The sequence below is a fragment of the Rhinopithecus roxellana genome, chromosome 1, assembly GCF_007565055.1.
Source record: "Rhinopithecus roxellana isolate Shanxi Qingling chromosome 1, ASM756505v1, whole genome shotgun sequence".
Classification (NCBI taxonomy): Eukaryota; Metazoa; Chordata; class Mammalia; order Primates; family Cercopithecidae; genus Rhinopithecus; species Rhinopithecus roxellana.
Genome location: NC_044549.1, coordinates 186753663 through 186773357, shown reverse-complemented (window position 1 = coordinate 186773357; position 19695 = coordinate 186753663). Strand labels below are relative to the sequence as shown.

The window sequence follows — 19695 nt, the reverse complement described above, 5'->3', positions numbered from 1 at the left end:
TGCTTAGCATGTAACCTTAGCAGGTGCCTAAAGAACATTTTTTTGAGATGGAGTCTCGCTCTGTCGCCCGGGCTGGAGTGCAGTGGCCGGATCTCAGCTCACTGCAAGCTCCGCCTCCCAGGGTTTACGTCATTCTCCTGCCTCAGCCTCTGGAGTAGCTGGGACTACAGGCGCCCGCCACCTCGCCCAGCTAGTTTTTTGTATTTTTTAGTAGAGACGGGGTTTCACCGTGTTAGCCAGGATGGTCTCGATCTCCTGACCTCGTGATCCGCCCGTCTCGGCCTCCCAAAGTGCTGGGATTACAGGCTTGAGCCACCGCGCCCAGCCACAACATTTCTTAAAACTTAGTGTTACAAAGGCTGGGAACTATTAAAATGGAAAATACTCAGTATCAGCAGTAAATGCTACAGGCGGTGGGAAGAGGCCATTTCACTATTGATTGACTTAATAAAGGAAATAGGTTTGAGACAGGACTTGAGTCGGCAGAGCATAGTATTTGGACTGTTCTGGAATAGAACATCTGCATGTGAATAAGGTGGCAGAAAACTGGAATAAGAGTAACATGACAAAAGCTTTGTTTTTGAATGCTGCCCTGCTTCAGAAAAGTGGCAGTGAAGGCAGTGGCAGAGACAGAAAACTGATGGCAGGTAGTGTCAGACGTCTAAGTCAGTAAGAGAGAAAAGGAGGTCCAGGAATGTTAGAGGGGATGAGAAGTATATTTGGTCTTGTAAAGTCTGAAATGTAAAAGAGGCACTTGTTTAAGTATATAATTTATATATTTTGCTTTTAACATGTCATTTAGGTGAACTAACCGTCTCTTTAGAAAAGTTTAGTAGCCTAAACTTATCTGAAAGCTTCCTTTTCTCTGACGGTGAAACTCTTCAGCAGTCTCCAGTGCTTTGCTATGAGAGTCAGACATAGACCTGGGTTTGGAACTTGGTTTGCATTTTCCTAGGGAAATAATGCTACATGCTGGAATTTGGCCCGTAGACTACACAAGAGTATTTAACTCAAGGTATTTAAGTATATCAGTATAACATTTTTGCCAGTAGGGAAATAACATTTTTAGCTCCAGGTCAAATAAAAGAACAAATCTCCAGGCATACAAGTACCACAGGTGGCAGCCAGAAGGGCTTTGGCAGTGTTAGCTCTTGGCAGTTTTGAGTTGGGTCACTTTCTGTTTCCATAAAAAAGTGACTTCCCTTTGGCCAGTCACTGCCCAGGAATGCTGGTAGTGGCTCCAGAAACAGATCTCCCCCAGCCCCTATGCCAGGGGCAGGATACTTTCTGGTACATACATTCAGGTAAGTCCTAAATCAGATGGTATACAATTACCTACTAAAAGTGAAAGGTAACCACTGAGGTTTGGATAATTTAGTAGGCACAAATATATCATTTCTTGCGGGACTTGAACAAAAAAATCCAACCAAAAAAAGTAGTTCTTGCTTTTAAATAACCTCTTCCTTATGCTATTCAGTCATGCAGTTAAATTCCACACAAGAATGTATAATTTCAAGTGGTTCTGATTTAAATGACAAACTACATATATTTGATGTAAGTGATCCAAAGGAAAAATATATATACATATATACACATTTCAATATAAAGGTGAGTGATAAGGATTCTCATCATCAGCTTCTGGGCTGTCCATTTGGAGTCAGCTCGTACCTGTAAGACAGTTAGGTTTGGACTTAACGTTAGTAATGACAGTGTGTTGTGGTAACAGGACAAACTGCCTAGTCCTGCCTGCCTGGGCCTCTGTAAGACCAACAGAACCTGTCTCTGTAAGTTGGCCAGCCAGGGTTCAGGGTTAAGGCTAGAGTTTACAGGTGTCTTTTAGGGTATCAGTGAGGTCTGCAGGCAGTAAAGCCTTAAATAAAGGTATTCATCTCTCTCCCTTCTTGATAACCAAAGTAGCTGAAATAGTACTGAAAAGGGAAAACTGTCTTGAATAGCAGGATAACAGTAATAAAATGAAAGGGCACACTTACCACTGTGAAAAGCCCTTAATCAGATCTTCTTTTGATAAGTCAATCAGTACCTAAATAATCACAAATAATTAGTTTCCCTCCAAAACACTGCATTAAGGAAAGAAATTGGGATAAAGCAAATTGATCATAATCTCCTTGGTATATCAAATCTCTGTTGTACTTACTTTTCCTAACTCCTTTCTTCTGTGTGAGCCAAGTGGTCTACTATTTTTCACTGCAACATCTAGTGACCTCTTCTTTACTTCTTCCATGGGAACAAAAAATTCAAATCTTTAGGAAGCAAAAAGTCAGGAAGTGAGAATTACGCATTTCATTCAGTTTTCTTGAAAATCTAAAGTGCTTCATCCATTTCCCTACTAAAACAGAAGATACAGACTATTAGGAGCACCTAGAGCAGGACTGGCTCATAACTACTCACAATGTTTCATTATTACAGATAATCACTGTCCAGTGTTGTTCACAAAACCCAGAAGTATTAAGAGGCTGTTTGCCTAGAAGTGCCTCGGACTGCTGTGGCTTAGTTTGCATCTATCTTTCTCCAATTCTACCCTTGCTACCCCTCTTTTTTTTTTTTTTTTGAGATGGAGTTTCACTCTGTCGCCCAGGCTGGAGTGCAGTGGCATGATCTTGGCTCACCACAACCTCCGCCTCCTGGGTTCAATCAATTCTTCTGCCTCAGCCTCCTGAGTAGCTGGGATTACAGGCATGCGCCACCACACCTGGCTAATTTTTTGTGTTTTTAGTAAAGACAGGGTTTCACCATGTTGGTCAGGCAGGTCTCGAACTCCCGACCTCAGATAATCCACCTGCCGCAGCCTCCCAAAGTGCTGGGATTACAGACGTGAGCCACCATGCCCGGCCCTGGCTACCACTCTTTTAGCTGGCCCTCCTCACCCTGAATAGTACTTATTCATAGGACCACCTCAACCCCCTTCTCAGTTTTTTCTCACCAGCTAAGGGCTAGAACACTGAACAGTTAGGTTTGCTGCAGTTGTGTGGAAAATAGTGGCCACCTCCTATGGAGTAAGGCAGAGGAAACCTCTTTTAGGTTTATTTTTAGGGTGGAGGTTGCCAGCTCTGCCTTCCAGATAGTCCAGGCTTATCTTGCTGTCATACTTTTGAGAATTATTAACAGGTTTAGGTTTGTCAGAAAAGTCAAATGTTAAACCTCTTCCCTCCTATATTCCCACATAATTTTTTTTAATCCCTTAGCCATGTAGTAGCCACCACACCACAATTTTGACATCTTTTTATAATTATGTCAGAGCTTCCTTTGAGGGCAAAATATCTTACTTGTGTGGCTCTAGAGTATAGGATGGTGCCTGGCATAAAGCATTCAGTAAATGTTGAATGAATAGTCTCTCTCTTCCTCATACCCTTTTCTTGATACTGATGAACTCAAAGTGTAGCTGTTAAAGGAACATACTAGTTCTTAGACATGGCCCAAAGAGGACTCAGTGTAACCCTTTTTGAAAAAGTTATTGGCCAGGAAAATTATGAGATGTAATATTTTCCTAAGCTGGCTAGAAATGTCTTTTTAGAACCCTGAAGCAGAAGGTACACGCTGATGAGATTCAGACTTCTAAGAATAAAAATATTTGGGATAAGATTTGCCACCACTGGCCCATCAAAAGCAATTAATATGATCAGAGTCACCTTTGTCTCCAAGGACACAGGTGGACAAGCCTTTGTGGAGAAGGGGAGGGTATCTTCTCCACCTGTCACCTATGTTTTGTTGCAGGAGGGAAGACAGGCCAAAGAGCTTCAAGCTTTAAAGGAAATTTTAGGTCATTAGACTCAAGGAATGTTATTTGAACAGATTCAAATCTTTTTACTACCAGAGAGACCTCATTTAAACAGAAAGAATAGGGAACATTCCATGTTCAGGAACACTTTAGCCTCTATGAGCAGTAAATATAGGTAGCCATTTTGATAAACTTCTCTGGCACTCCATTTTTTCCCACCAAAGTACAGAAGCTTCATGAAGTCATAGACTATGTTGTCTTGTTCAGCCATAGGCTGCCAGGCAACATAACAGGTACTTGGCAAATACTTGAATGGATGAGGCACTCTAGGCAGGCTACCAGCCCACTTACGTCTCATCAAACAGAGGTTCCAAGGTCTTCCGCTTCACTGAAGTCTTCTTACGACATGCCCACTTCCTTTCTGGCAACAAGTAGACACGGACGTAGGGATCAGCTCCACTGCTGGTACATGGTGTCAGGTTTCTGATTGGGTGTCAAAGACATTAGGAAAAAAAAAGGCCCCTGGTTTTCAAACACTGCAAATACTCATTTGAGAGAAGGCTGTATTAGCCATTCAGCATTAGATACGCTTGAGGATAAAAATGCTCAGTGGCCCTGATGATCAAAAGTAATACTCTGTAGAATTTAGAGGACAAAATATCAGATGCATGATTTTGAAAACATGCATCTTCATAAAGCTTGGAGTAGAGCAAGTACTTTCCTTCTAAGGGAAGTTGGAGATTTTCACTTGGAAAATGTACTGGCTACCAGCCACTCCAGACAGTCTTGCAGTGGTTGCATCTGAGCAAAGCCCTTGGCTCTTGAGCCCATTAGCACCACTGAAGAATGATGGCCAGAGTGCCCCTTTGAGGACTTGATTACAGTGTTCAGGCCTTCAAATCTCATTTTTTTCCCCCAAAGTGTTATCTTGGGACTATGTGCCCTGTTCATTGCTCTGAGTGTCCCTACTCTGATTTATGGTCACCTGATGCTCCCAAAGGACCTCCCTGGCTCTAGAATCCCTTTACCTGCAGCCATTGATTAGCACGCTGAGGCAGCGCCGCAGACACACATAGCGCACTGTGAGCTGAATCTCGCCCAGCTGCCGTCGCCTGGGGTCTCCGCCTCTGTAAAGAAAGAGCCCGTCACTTCTCTTGCCGTAACAGGCATTGGCCCTCTTCCCCCACCCCGAAAGACAAAGCATTCCTGCTTGAGGAGCATAGAGCCATGTGGGATAATAATTTGCAGTGAGTTTACTTTCAGTTGGAATTCAGTTCTATCCAGCATTCATGTATAATTATCCTACTTCACAGTAGGAAGAACGGGAACCCTGAAGTGGGATCTCCCTTTGTATCATGATTCCTTTTGGGGCCTTGAATGAATTTATTAAACTTTTATGATAGTTCCATCTTGTAGGGTTATTGTGAAGGTTGAATTAAATCAGATAACATGCTAAGCCCATAGTAAACTCTTCATAAATGACAGCCATTTGTTATGTAATTCTACATATTAAGCTTTCCATGTCATCCCAGTTTATAATTCTTTAGAATTCAGGAAATGGTTCTGCTGGAAGGGACCTTACCAACCAGAGTCCAGCATCTATTTTATAGTCAGTACACAGCTAGAGCCATAACCAGCCTGTTTGGCTCTCTCTCCCTCCTCCTGTGTTCTCTACCACACCATGCTGCCTCTTAGGAAGATATTTTGTGAAAAAACAACTTGCATAGAAATGTAACTTCATATCTACTTTTCCATCCAGTGAGGTATTTTTCATACAGACGATTTTAGAAAAGATTAAGCAGAGAGGTGCATACTCAATGTTGAGGCTGCTATCTGCCAGGTCAAAGCAAGAAGAGGCCAAGGAGTTGAGCGAGGACATGCTGGGAGGCAGCCTCTTGGGCGGCCATGCGAATGGGGAGGCAGGGCATTTCATGGGTCTGGGTGACTTGATGGGCCCTGGAGAGTGGGGACCCGGGACAGTCAGGAAGATGGTGGCTGAACTCTTCTTCTCCCCCATGGGCTCACAGAACCTTTTGGCACTGTCCTTGCCTTTAGGCTCTGGGCCTGTCTCTTGGGGTGTGGGCTCAGTGGCAACGGTGGTAGCACTGGTGGTGGCTGTGGTACTCTTGGATGTGTCCTTAGTATCAGAAGCAGGGTCTGGGGGACAAGGCAAATCTGTAGGGCCTTCTTCCTGAGGTGGGGCTTTGGGATCCTGGTTGGTAGCCACCTTCTTGATGAGCAGAGGGCCTTTCTTTAGGGCTTCAGGTCCTGTGTATGGGCTCCCCAGCTCTCGTTCCTCCACTTGCAGGAACTGCAAGCAGATAAGATAGATAACAGGGTGGCTTATGAGCTGGGTCACCACTTCCACAACCTCAGCCACTGTTTCTCATTCCCCCTTTCCCCTCAGTTGTGAATTATAAAGACCCTTCCTAGGGAACTTCCATTTCTAGTAACATATGGTGTTCCAAACATTCTGAAAAACTTGTTAGAAATGCCAAATAAAATGAAGCAAATATCCTTTGAAATGCATAGCCAAATTCACAAGAAAATAAGGATAATTCCGTTTAAAAAAGAAAATCTGAAAAATAAAAGTTAAGCTTTGCTAGGGTTGTATATCAACCTCGGAATTCAGGGAGTTAGGAGAAGAGAGGCTGTGAGGCTAGGAGCTGAAGGGAAGACCCATGAAGGTGGGATCTCTTTAGTTAAAAAAGTAGTTTAGGGTAAAAATTATTCTGCCTACCGGCAAAGACTGATGACAAGAACATGTGTTTGTCACAGCCTGTACTCTGGTTGAGGGGACAAAGTCTTCCCTAATGACATGACACCTCATAGGCCTGTCCTCATATGAATTTTGAGTATAAATATGAGCTATCTATGGGATCTTGAAATCCAAGGTTAAGAAATGTACATAAAAATGGACTCAGGTTTGTAATGTACCTGAGGTACTGGGCTGCAGCAAAAGCAGAAACTCCTTGGAAGAGAACAACCTCAATCCAGGTCATAAAGGAACACTGAACATATGTTTGCAATCCAAGTTATGAAACAGAAATGAGTCACCATCAAAAAGCATCAACAGACAAAACAAACATCAAAATTTAATTCCCAAGATCTTCAAATAATAGAACATACATATTAATACATTGTAACATATTTTCAAATGACCAAAGATGGAATATAAACATGAGAAGATAATAAAATGCTATGAGAAAATACCAAATAGATTTGGAAAAGACTAGAAATGAAAAATCACCATTGAAAAAACCATGAACAGGTTAAACAGCAAACAAGGCATAGCCAAAGAAAGAATTAGTGGCCTGGAAGATAGCTCTGAGGGAATTAGAATGTACCACCATGAATACAGAGATGGGAAATATTTAGGTGAAGTCAAGAGACATGGAGGATAGATGAGAAGGTACATTTAGAAAATTCTAGAAAGAGGAATTTAAGAATGGAAGAGAGGCAATATTTGAAGAGCCAGTATCTCTTCAAATATTGACTTGCTCCCATTCAGTATTTCAAAATTGATGAAAAACATGACTCCATCTCCTGGCTTCTTCCAGGCACAGAGCAGGTGCTTAGTGCTGGGGCAGTTCACCCTGCTCCACTGCCAGAGCTCTATTCCTCCCCTCCCCCAGGGGACAAGAGAGATTTACCCGAAGCACCAGCCTCATGGAGATGAGGCTGTCCAGGCCTGAGTGGTCCAGCTGAAAGCGCTGCTCAAGAGTGAGGTTAGCATAGGGGAGGATCTGGCACAGGGGGACGTCCAGCATTCCCAGAGCATACTCCTGGTCATCATCAAGCACCTGGGCAGTGGGCCAGTCACAAAATAAGAGGATAACCAAGCCCCAACCACACCACTACTAGTATCTGGGCCCCAGCCAAGTTTGGAGTTACTTCAGTCTATAATGTGCTTCTGTGGGCATCTGGTCCTATTCTGAAAACTAGAATGGGATCAGGCCAGACCTGATCCTTGTCTTCTGTCAGGGAAGATACTGACTCAGAGTAAGAGGCAATTATGATCTGTATGAGCTTAGTCTGTTAAATTCCCAGAGTCAGAGGGCTTTGGGGACTGATGAGCTGTGCTGCTCTCCAGGCAGGGCTCAGGACCCCAAAAGATCCCAGCTCCACCACTTGTTGGTCATGAGATCTTGGACAAGACATTGTTTTTGCCTCTCTCTGCTCACTCTACAGATCTTTTGTGAAGATTAAATGAAATATATGTTTTTTAAAGTGCACCATTATTAATGTCCTGTGTAGATTCCAGCACAGGCTTCTCTGGATGCTGTGTAGCAAATATAAAGATCCTTTTGCAGGGAAGGTCAAGGGACTTGAGGATTTATCCTCCCACATCCCCCTATACAATGACCTCAGGCACTAGCCTCAAGGAGATGAGGCCTTATGGGGCCTCAGTGTCCTCTCTCACATAAAAGGGCCTGACTTTAAACACTGCCAGGAGAACCTGCTCAAGGTGCACTTCAAGCTTCCCACCCTGCCTGGCTTAGAAACCTCTTAACTCTGTTTCAAGAGCCCATCGTCCAGCAAACCTTCAGATGGAGCTGCTCAGTGGCCACATTGTGCACAAAGAAGGAGAAAACCTGGCTCCAGACAGGGTCCTTGTTGTGGGGACAAGTCTGGGAACAGAAGAGGGAGAGATCATTGAAGGGTTAGGTTGGGCAGAGCTGGATACCAGCACCCTCTGCTACCACTGGCCACCATTGGGAACCTTACCTATTTGCCCTGAGATCAGACCCAAACACACTACAGCTCATGGGAGGCACTAGGACAGGACAACCACACTCAAAGGCAGGGAGTGGTTTGCCAGGAAGTTTTACAGGGGAGCTGAAAATCATATTGGCCTTAGAGCTCACTTCAGGAGAGGAGAAGCCAACAGAATTTCGGCTGCTGGACTGAGAACATTCATGATTGGTGGAAAGGACACAGGCTTCAGAACCATGCCCACACTTGAACCCTAGTTCCGTGTCCTTGGTCAAGTCATTTCTCTCTGATCCTCAGATTCTTGAACTATAAAACTATTCTGTGAGGTTATTCTGAAGACTAAATAACATCAAGTGCCGCCTAGGCATTCACCATAAGTTAATTCCCGTCCCTTTTGCCTCTCTCCCTGAGAAGGGCTGGGTCCTTGTTTCCTTACCCCAGGGCCACACACCAAGCTGTCTTACCTTACTTGTATGTGTCTTCTTGCCTACAGATAGTTTGACATAGGAAGAAGGGTCTTTGCTGACCTTGTTCTGTGAGGAATCAAATCCGTAACAGTGAAGGTGGCATAGTCAGGATCAGCTTGAGACAGTCCTACCCCCAACCCCCAGGAGCATTTGGGGGAACTGGGACCACCCAATTACCTCTCTTTGAGAGAAAGCTAATGCTCCAGTCCCCTGGGCTGTCATTACTGTGTAAGCCCCAGGACAGTACCAACCCCAGAAAGCAGTTCCAAGTTAAAAGACCAGAAGCCAGAGCTGGGCCTGGCCAGGCACAGCCTCTTGTTCCCTGGGGCTATGAAAACAGAGTGGAATCAAGTTTTGGCTCCTCCTCTTAGCTGTGCGACCCAAAAAATGGTAATAAAAATGAATGACACAGTCATCATGAGACTCAGGGATAACAAATGTGGGGGATGAGTTGCCAAGCCTAGTGCCTGGCACATAGTAGACTCCACAATCAGCACCTCTTGTTATCCCTAGGCTATGTGTGCACAGACTGTGGCCCAGAAGACAAGGGGTTGTGGTTACTCTGGGGAGAGAAGCTGTGATATGCCCTCCCTGGAGTTTTTAGCCACATACTCACTCACTCTGGCAAACCTGGAGAGTTTTTTGGCTCGATATTCACCATTCAGGTAGTCAAAAGGGTTTCTCTGCAGCACAGGAATAACGGGGTTAAAGCAACACAGGACAATTTGAAAGTGATGGGCACTTTGTTGCGTATGTGTGACACTCTGGACATGTCACTACTCACCGGCAAGTTGCAGGCGCTCTCCAAGAAGACCACGAGAATGGCAGTGGAAAAGCCACCATGGTCCTGCAAACAGACACAGACCCTCACTGGGTACTCCCAGCAGCAGGAGAGAAAGACTGGTTTTGGAGAAGCCTACTCATGGCAGAAGAAAGTCAGCTAGCCCTCACACTCCAGACTAGCTGCTGGAGGACATCTCACAACCTAGCCTTTTGTTGAGGTTAGGAATATAACTGGTGCATGACAGATTCAAGTTAGACACTGAGTGGATTTCCCTGTGAACTGGGAGGACAGGCATTGACACAGAGTTCTAAGAACCCCATCATCTAAAGATGATGGAGATGCTCAGAGGACATTTGCTGAGAGCCATCAGGAGCTGCCCTGTGTGGAGACGGGCTAAGTGACATGTTCTTCAGGAGGTGAGCAAGAACAGGGGGCATCATCTCCCTCCCTCCCTCCACCTGCACACAGCTGGCACGTGTGCTCCTCCACCTTTCTGCTAGGGAGCCCTTGACACCCCACACTCACCTCGGTCAGAGCTTCCTGGTCGGTAAGCAATGAAAGCCACTCCAGCCGCAGGTGCAGATGCCCGCTGGTTGTGTCATTCAGGACAAACCACTGTGGGGCAGGGGCGGAAAGCTCAGGGCAAGGGCCAGGGAGATGCTACTGATGCTCTCTGGGCAGCCCAGTCCTGGGACCTGGTATCCTAGTAGGGACAGGGAAACCCAGTCCTAGTATGGGAAAAGGTGGACCAGCCCAGACAGGGTATGCTCTGGGCTCAGAGGGACTGGGAGATGTGGTTATAGGAAGACAGAAGTGCTACGCTGTGAGATTAAAAAAAAAACCCAGGCCCAGCCTGCCTTCCCCTATAGTGTGATTGTCCCCTGCTGGGGTCCTTAGTCTGTGGGTATTTCCCAGGGAAACTTCTTCCAGCTGGGGCCCTGGAGAATACCCTGGGGAGTTTCCTGGAGCCATCAGTGCCTCACCCAGCTCTTGCCCTGAGGAGGGACATGTGTGCAGCCCAGCACAGAGGGGGCCACAGCATAGGAATAGCTGGGCTGAAGCAACCTGCTAGAGATGTCCACAGGAAAGGGCTACCTTGAAACTCCCCCAAGGGTTGCAAGCACCAACTGTACCTCATCCACCACTCTGTTGGTCATGACATCTCCAAGGCAGATCTGCAGGCTGGAATATATAGGGAGAGGAGATTGGGTCAGTTCAGAGGAAGAAAGCAGCAGAGGGCATGGAGGCCCACACTGGACTCTGTTTTCAGATATCTGAGTGCAGCCATTAAGACAAAATCTTACTCACCCCAAGGAACCAATGGGAGACCAGCATCAGCTTGAGTGAAGGAAAGACTACCTACCATCAGGGCTGCTCCCATTGGGTGTGCTACCTGGGGAGGAAGGGAGCTCCCATACCCAGAGGGGATAAGCAGAGGCTGCTGGACACATCACCTCTGGATTTCTCAATGACAGTGCAACTAGCATTTTGAGTGAGATGATTCTTCATTGTGCAGAACTACCCATGCATGGCAGGAATTTGGCTGCCTGGTCCTGTGCCCTTTAAATGCCAGAGGCACCACCTCTCACAGCCATGTTAATAACCCCAAATGCCCCTTCATTTCCAAAACTACCCCAGGTGCCCTACAAGGGGTAAGTATAGTTGGCATGTGATGTAGTTTGGATGTCTGTCCCCTCCAAATCTCATGTTGAAATGTGATCCCCAATGTTAAAGGTGGGCGGGGCCTAGTGAGAGGCGTTTAGGTCATGGGGGCAGATCCCTCATGAATGGCTTGGTGCCCTCCCCACAGTAATGAGCTCATGCAAGATCTGGTTGTTAAAAACAAGCTAAGACATTCTCATTCCTCTTGCGCTTTCTCTCTCTATTGCCATGTGACATACCTGATCCCCCTTCACTTTCTGCCCTGAGTAAATGCTGCCACTATGCTTCATGTACAGCCTGCAGAACCATGAGCCAGATAACCCTATTTTCTTTATAAATTACCTGGCCTCGGGTATCCTTTATAGCAGCAAAATATGGACAAACACAGCATGTGTGTGTGAGAGGAGGTAACACTCACACCACAGCTTGCCCCTAACTCACCCTGAGCCAAGCCCAACCAGAAGGTCCTGATAACCAGAGGGGAAAATGTAATTCTATATAACTGTAAGAAATGTGCTTAAGCTCAAAACACACCTGAAATCAGTTATTAATACATAAAGCATGACCCACAAGCCACACTTCTAATCTGCAACATTACAAAAATTGCAACTGTTTCAAGATAAAAATACAAAATGATCAGCAACATCTAGTGGTGAATCTATGTGTGTTAACATCCAGGCTAATACACACAGATTCTGCGTGTTTCTTAAACTGTCAGATTGTGCCCCTCCCAGTTTGGTTTCCACTTTTCAAAATTACATGTTCATGGAAATAAGCTAAACAACATAGGAATCTGAAAATGTGGGTAAAACTGCCTTTTCTGCTTCCTCATCTGAGATAAGCGGTGTTAAGAGCCTGCCTTTCTCTGCTAACATGAACACATGCAGAAATACGCATTCAAGGTTCCTCTCCCAGATGATGACTCAAATGATATGTTATGCCCAGCTGCTCTCCCCCACTTCATAATGGGTGTCCTCCGGGTTAAGACACAGAGATTCTACTTGTTTTTCAGAGCTGCAGAATATTCTGTAGTTTGGCAATGGAAAATTTATTCAAACATTCAGCCAATGTCCTCTGAGGTTAGATATTCATTTAGGGGATGGGGGTGTTGTTTTTCTTCTATGGATAGTTCTGTAATAAACATTTCAGATACTAGGGCTTTTATTTTATAGGAGATCCTGGAAGTGGGACTGCTGGATCAAAATACATGTGTTTTAAATTTTGATAGCCAGCCCCACCCTGATCATTTTAGTCCTCCCATACCCCTGAAGGGCTGGGTTCTACCCCCTAAAGCATGGCCCAGGGTTCCTTGGAACTGGGCATCTGGCCATCCATGCCAGCCTTGTCCACTACTCCAAATGGGGACTTCGTACATTATCAAGAAGGCAGAAAGCAGAGCCATAATATACAAATCTTGGGGTCCTCTCTGTACCCCCCAGGGCCTAGGTCAGGGCTGGGCACCTGGGAGACATCTGGGAAGGTTTGTGGTAGGAATGTAGAATGGTGAGGCAGGTTGCCTGGCACAGTCACCATGTCAGGGTGACCAGAGAGGATTGCTAGTCATTAAGTGGTAGGAGCAGGGTATTTATGTCCCAAGGCCCAGCCCAGCACCCTACAGGGAGGGAAGGCTGCCTCCAGGCCCAGCTGTGCGCCCTCCTCCTCACCTGCCCAGGAAGTCATCCCTGTCGGTATCCTCATCATACAGGTCTACCTCCAGGTCCTGCCCAGGGACTTCGTACACCATGAACTGGAAGGAAAAAGAGATGTCTTGACCTGCAGGCAACAGCTGACCTTATGTATGACCCAAGGGGAGCCAAATCGTGGCTCAGAATGCTAGCAGGGTCCTGATCTCCTCAGTGCCTCGAGAACCCCACCCATAAGGGAGTGAAGTCCCTCCCCTGTGGGGGGAAGAGAAGATTAGAGAAAACATGTGTAAGCCATGGCAGAGCAGGTGCCCAGGAGACAGTGGCTGTTTGTTCTGCATGGGCTCTGTGGTGTCCAGAGCACCTGTTCATGACATTCTCCTGTCCCTCTGTGGGTCTGCAATACCAGGAAGCCCCAAGCTGCCTTTTAGTACCCCTGCTTTCACTGCCTCACCCCAAATGTAACAAAGCATCCAGATGGTGTATTGGGAGGGGAAGTTCAGAGGGGTCACCTAGGATGTGTAATCTGGGGGCCTTAACAGGCTGTGGGTCCCACCCTTCAAACAGTAGGGATTGTGGTTGAACTGAAGGAAGAACTTCAGGATCCTGATGTTTGACTCTGACAGGGGAGGTTGAGAGGAGTGGAGCAGAAATGCCTCTAAGGCTCTTTCTCTTTGATTTGGAAACTTCTAACAAAACTGGAAGGAGAAAGGAGGTAGGAATTTGCCTTCAGGCTGGCCCTTTAGTCGGGCCAGAGTAACCTACTCTGGAAGCCTGGTAGATATGGGAGCGGGAATCCCACAGACCTGCCTGTCTCCAAGGCCTACTCCCTGCCTAGTGTTGCCCCTGGATTGCCTCTGCCCAGCGTGACTCAGAGTGAAGGCTGGAGGGTATCAAGGGATTCAAGGGATTCCAGGAGCAGCCAAGAAGACCCTTACCTCAAACACCTCGTTCCAGGTGGGGTTCAGGTTCCTGTAGATGGTCCTACTCCGGAAATGCTGCAGACCAATGCTCACCTTAGCGTAGGGATCTGACTTGCCTTGGAGCCCCAGGAAGTTGTCCTTCTGGGCCAGCTTCTCTGCCTCTAGCAAGTGCACTCTGATCACTCCCTGGAAAATATCCAAGCCCAGGGCTCACAGCTGCTTCCTGGGGCCTCCAGGTCCTGGAGTATCAGAGCTAAAGCCATCAGAGATCACTGCTGCCCCCACATTGCCCCCTCTATGGTCTGGACCGGGAGATAGAAGCCAGATACAGCAGTGACCTGGCCAAGGACACACAGCAAGTGATGGAGGGCTCTCTCCATCAGTATGCCCTGCCCACTGGCCTCCCCACTCCCTACCTCCAAACTGCCACATGAATGGCTTACACAACTGCAGCTGTTTGTCTCCCTCCTGTGCCAACAATCATGACACCTAAGGAAGCTTCCTCCTTTAGCCCCCTCTGTTGTGTGTCCTACATGTAGACTTCTACAAGGGAGTTCTAGCATCCCGTCTCCTGGCCCCTGTGGGCAATGCCGGCTGCTGACAGGAGGTCCCTGCACTCCTAAAGGCCCCAACACTGAGCCTCATCCCCACCACACTCTGGACTGTGCTATAGGGCAGACCCTCCCCCAACACTTGCATGGATAGATGTTTAAAAGGAAATGAAAGAGATATAACTCTGTTAATAAAGACAGGAGCACAGGAATTAGGAAAGGCATAGTTCATGGGCTTTGAGGTATATCTCCTTCCTAGAATTTTTTTTTAGTATTAGTAAATACATATGCATTTACTCTTTGACCCAGAAATCCCACTTCTAGGAATCTGTCCCAAGGGCATACTAGCAAAAATATAAAGACATGTATGCAAGGCTATTTATTACACTACTATTTGTAATAGTGAAAGACCCAACACAACATAATGGTCCATCAATAGAAACTGTGTTGAATAAACTTCAGTACATGCCCATAGTGAAGTACTTTGGAGCTCTTAAAAAGAATGTGGAAGATCTCTAATCTACACTATCATGGCATGATCCCCATGACACACTCAGTGTTAAAAGCACACTGGGGGCCAGGCGCAGTGCTTACGCCTGTAATCCCAGCACTTTGGGAGGCCGAAGTGGGCAGATCACCTGAGGTCAGGAGTTCGAGACCAGCCTCGCCAACATGGTAAAACCCAGTCTCTACTAAAAATACAAAAATTAGCCAGGCTCGGTGGCGTGTGCCTGTAGTCCCAGCTACTAAGAAGGCTGAGGCTGGAGAATCACTTGAACCTGGGAGGCGGAGGTTGCAGTGAGCCAAGATCGCGCCACTGCATTCCAGCCTGGATCACAGTGCAAGACTCCCCACCACCACCTTCCCCCAATGCCCCCCCAAAAAAAGCACACTGGGGAAAACTATACTATGCTGCCATCTATCGAAGAAAGGGGGAATTTGAATATAAGCAAATATGTGTCATATGACCATATATATGTATTTGTTCATATTAAGTAACAGCCAGGTGTAGTGGCTCATGCCTGTAATCCCAGCACTTTGGGAGGCTGAGGCAGGTAGATCACTTGAGCCCAGGAGTTTGAGACCAGCCTGGCCAATGTGGCAAAACCCTGTCTCTACAAAAAATACAAAAATTAGCCAGGCGTGGTAGTGCACAGCTGTAGTCCCAGCTACTCGGAAGGCTGAGGCAGGAGGACTGCTTGAGCCCAAGAGGTGGAGGCTGCAGTGAGCTGTGATTGTGCCACTGCACTCCAGCCTAGCTAGGCAACAGAGCAAGACCCAATCAATCAATCAATAAAATGGAAGGATAAACTATTACTTATAAGTGAAGGGTGGGGAGTAGGTGGAGGGAACAAGGGATAGAAGCCAGACTCCTTAAAATGTAATTTGTTTTGGGCGGAGCAAGATGGCCGAATAGGAACAGCTCCAGTCTCCAACTCCCAGCGCAAGCGACACAGAAGACCGGTGATTTCTGCATTTTCAACTGAGGTACTGGGGTCATCTCACTAGGGAGTGCCGAACAATCGGTGCTGGTCAGCTGCTGCAGCCCGACCAGCGAGAGCTGAAGCAGGGCGAGGCATCGCCTCACCTGGAAGCGCAAGGGGGAAGGGAATCCGTTTTCCTAGCCAGGGGAACTGAGACACACAACACCTGGAAAATCGGGTAACTCCCACCCCAATACTGCGCTTTAAGCAAACAGGCACACCAGGAGAATATATCCCACACCTGGTCGGGAGGGTCCCACGCCCACGGAGCCTCCCTCACTGCTAACACAGCAGTCTGCGGCGATCTATCCGCAAGGCAGCAGCGAGGCTGGGGGAGGGGCGCCCGCCATTGCTGAGGCTTAAGTAGGTAAACAAAGCCGCTGGGAAGCTCGAACTGGGTGGAGCTCACAGCAGCTCAAGGAAGCCTGCCTGTCTCTGTAGTCTCCACCTCTGGGGACAGCGCACAGCTGAAGACCAACAGGGGAAGCAGCGGGGGCCGGTGCAGACGCGAACGACTCTGTCTGACAGCTTTGGGGAGAGCCGTGGATCTCCCAACGCGGAGGTTGAGATCTGAGAAGGGACAGACTGCCTGCTCAGGTGGGTCCCTGACCCCTGAGTAGCCTAGCTGGGAGACATCCCCCACTAGGGGCAGTCTGACACCCCACACCTCACAGGGTGGAGTACACCCCTGAGAGGAAACTTCCTAAGGAAGAATCAGACAGGTACACTCGCTGTTCAGCAATATTCTATCTTCGGCAACCTCTGCTGCTGATACCCAGGCAAACAGGGTCTGGAGTGGACCTCAAGCAATCTCCAACAGACCAACAGACAGTCCTTCTGACTGTCAGAAGGAAAACTATCAAACAGGAAGGATACCTATACCAAAACCCCAGTAGTACGTCACCATCATCAAAGACCAGAGACAGATAAAACCACAAAGATGGGGAAGAAGCAGGGCAGAAAAGCTGGAAATTCAAAAAATAAGAGCACATCTCCCCCTGCAAAGGAGCGCAGCCCATCGCCAGCAACAGATCAAAGCTGGTCAGAGAATGACTTTGACGAGATGAGAGAAGAAGGCTTCAGTCCATCAAACTTCTCAGAGCTAAAGGAGGAATTACGTATCCAGCGCAAAGAAACTAAAAATCTTGAAAAAAGAGTGGAAGAATTGACAACTAGACTAATTAATGCAGAGAAGATCATAAACGAAATGACAGAGATGAAAACCATGACACGAGAAATATGTGACAAATGCACAAGCTTCAGTAACCGACTCGATCAACTGGAAGAAAGAGTATCAGCGATTGAGGATCAAATGAATGAAATGAAGCGAGAAGAGAAACCAAAAGAAAAAAGAAGAAAAAGAAATGAACAAAGCCTGCAAGAAGTATGGGATTATGTAAAAAGACCAAATCTACGTCTGATTGGGGTGCCTGAAAGTGAGGGGGAAAATGGAACCAAGTTGGAAAACACTCTTCAGGATATCATCCAGGAGAACTTCCCCAACCTAGTAGGGCAGGCCAACATTCAAATTCAGGAAATACAGAGAACGCCACAAAGATACTCCTCCAGAAGAGCAACTCCAAGACACATAATTGCCAGATTCACCAAAGTTGAAATGAAGGAAAAAATCTTAAGGGCAGCCAGAGAGAAAGGTCGGGTTACCCACAAAGGGAAGCCCATCAGACTAACAGCAGATCTCTCGGCAGAAACTCTACAAGCCAGAAGAGAGTGGGGGCCAATATTCAACCTTCTTAAAGAAAAAAATTTTAAACCCAGAATTTCATATCCAGCCAAACTAAGTTTCATAAGTGAAGGAGAAATAAAATCCTTTACAGATAAGCAAATGCTTAGAGATTTTGTCACCACCAGGCCTGCCTTACAAGAGACCCTGAAGGAAGCCCTAAACATGGAAAGGAAAAACCGGTACCAGCCATTGCAAAAACATGCCAAAATGTAAAGACCATCGAGGCTAGGAAGACACTGCATCAACTAACGAGCAAAATAACCAGTTAATATCATAATGACAGGATCAAGTTCACACATAACAATATTAACCTTAAATGTTAATGGACTAAATGCTCCAATTAAAAGACACAGACTGGCAAACTGGATAAAGAGTCAAGACCCATCAGTCTGCTGTATTCAGGAGACCCATCTCACATGCAGAGACATACATAGGCTCAAAATAAAGGGATGGAGGAAGATCTACCAAGCAAATGGAGAACAAAAAAAAGCAGGGCTTGCAATCCTAGTCTCTGATAAAACAGACTTTAAACCCTCAAAGATCAAAAGAGACAAAGAAGGCCATTACATAATGGTAAAGGGATCAATTCAACAGGAAGAGCTAACTCTCCTAAATATATATGCACCCAATACAGGAGCACCCAGATTCATAAAGCAAGTCCTTAGAGACTTACAAAGAGACTTAGACTCCCATACAATAATAATGGGAGACTTCAACACTCCACTGTCAACATTAGACAGATCAACGAGACAGAAAGTTAACAAGGATATCCAGGAATTGAACTCATCTCTGCACCAAGCAGACCTAATAGACATCTATAGAACTCTCCACTCCAAATCAACAGAATATACATTCTTCTCAGCACCACATCGCACTTATTCCAAAATTGACCACATAATTGGAAGTAAAGCACTCCTCAGCAAATGTAAAAGAACAGAAATTATAACAAACTGTCTCTCAGACCACAGTGCAATCAAACTAGAACTCAGGACTAAGAAACTCAATCAAAACCGCTCAACTACATGGAAACTGAACAACCTGCTCCTGAATGACTACTGGGTACATAATGAAATGAAAGCAGAAATAAAGATGTTCTTTGAAACCAATGAGAACAAAGATACAACATACCAGAATCTCTGGGACACATTTAAAGCAGTGTGTAGAGGGAAATTTATAGCACTAAATGCCCACAAGAGAAAGCAGGAAAGATCTAAAATGGACACTCTAACATCACAATTAAAAGAACTAGAGAGGCAAGAGCAAACACATTCAAAAGCTAGCAGAAGGCAAGAAATAACTAAGATTCAGAGCAGAACTGAAGGAGATAGAGACACAAAAAACCCTCCAAAAAATCAATGAATCCAGGAGTTGGTTTTTTGAAAAGATCAACAAAATTGACAGACTGCTAGCAAGACTAATAAAGAAGAAAAGAGAGAGGAATCAAATAGACGCAATAAAAAATGATAAAGGGGATATCACCACCGACCCCACAGAAATACAAACTACCATCAGAGAATACTATAAACGCCTCTATGGAAATCAACTAGAAAATCTAGAAGAAATGGATAATTTCCTGGACGCTTACACTCTCCCAAGACTAAACCAGGAAGAAGTTGAATCCCTGAATAGACCAATAGCAGGCTCTGAAATTGAGGCAACAATTAATAGCCTACCCACCAAAAAAAGTCCAGGACCAGATGGATTCACAGCTGAATTCTACCAGAGGTACAAGGAGGAGCTGGTACCATTCCTTCTGAAACTATTCCAATCAATAGAAAAAGAGGGAATCCTCCCTAACTCATTTTATGAGGCCAACATCATCCTGATACCAAAGCCTGGCAGAGACACAACAAAAAAGAATTTTAGACCAATATCCCTGATGAACATCGATGCAAAAATCCTCAATAAAATACTGGCAAATCGGATCCAGCAGCACATCAAAAAGCTTATCCACCATGATCAAGTGGGCTTCATCCTTGGGATGC

General features: G+C 46.0%; 1 protein-coding gene across 1 annotated transcript in view; it reads right to left on the bottom strand.

Annotated features, from left to right (window-relative positions):
* Positions 1-251: 251 nt before the first annotated feature.
* ESYT3 (extended synaptotagmin 3) overlaps positions 252-19695 on the bottom strand; it is a 51070-nt gene continuing 31626 nt past the window's right edge. The window contains exons 9-23 of the mRNA XM_010363309.2: positions 13947-14117; positions 13030-13112; positions 10837-10885; positions 10229-10318; positions 9704-9766; positions 9540-9602; positions 8917-8985; positions 8281-8367; positions 7390-7539; positions 5551-6047; positions 4765-4863; positions 4088-4219; positions 2156-2261; positions 1992-2041; positions 252-1668 (exon numbers count right to left, since the gene is read on the bottom strand). Coding sequence (XP_010361611.1) covers positions 1632-1668; positions 1992-2041; positions 2156-2261; positions 4088-4219; positions 4765-4863; positions 5551-6047; positions 7390-7539; positions 8281-8367; positions 8917-8985; positions 9540-9602; positions 9704-9766; positions 10229-10318; positions 10837-10885; positions 13030-13112; positions 13947-14117 — 1746 coding nt within the window. The 3' untranslated portion in view covers positions 252-1631. The remainder of the gene's footprint in view (positions 1669-1991; positions 2042-2155; positions 2262-4087; positions 4220-4764; positions 4864-5550; positions 6048-7389; positions 7540-8280; positions 8368-8916; positions 8986-9539; positions 9603-9703; positions 9767-10228; positions 10319-10836; positions 10886-13029; positions 13113-13946; positions 14118-19695) is intronic.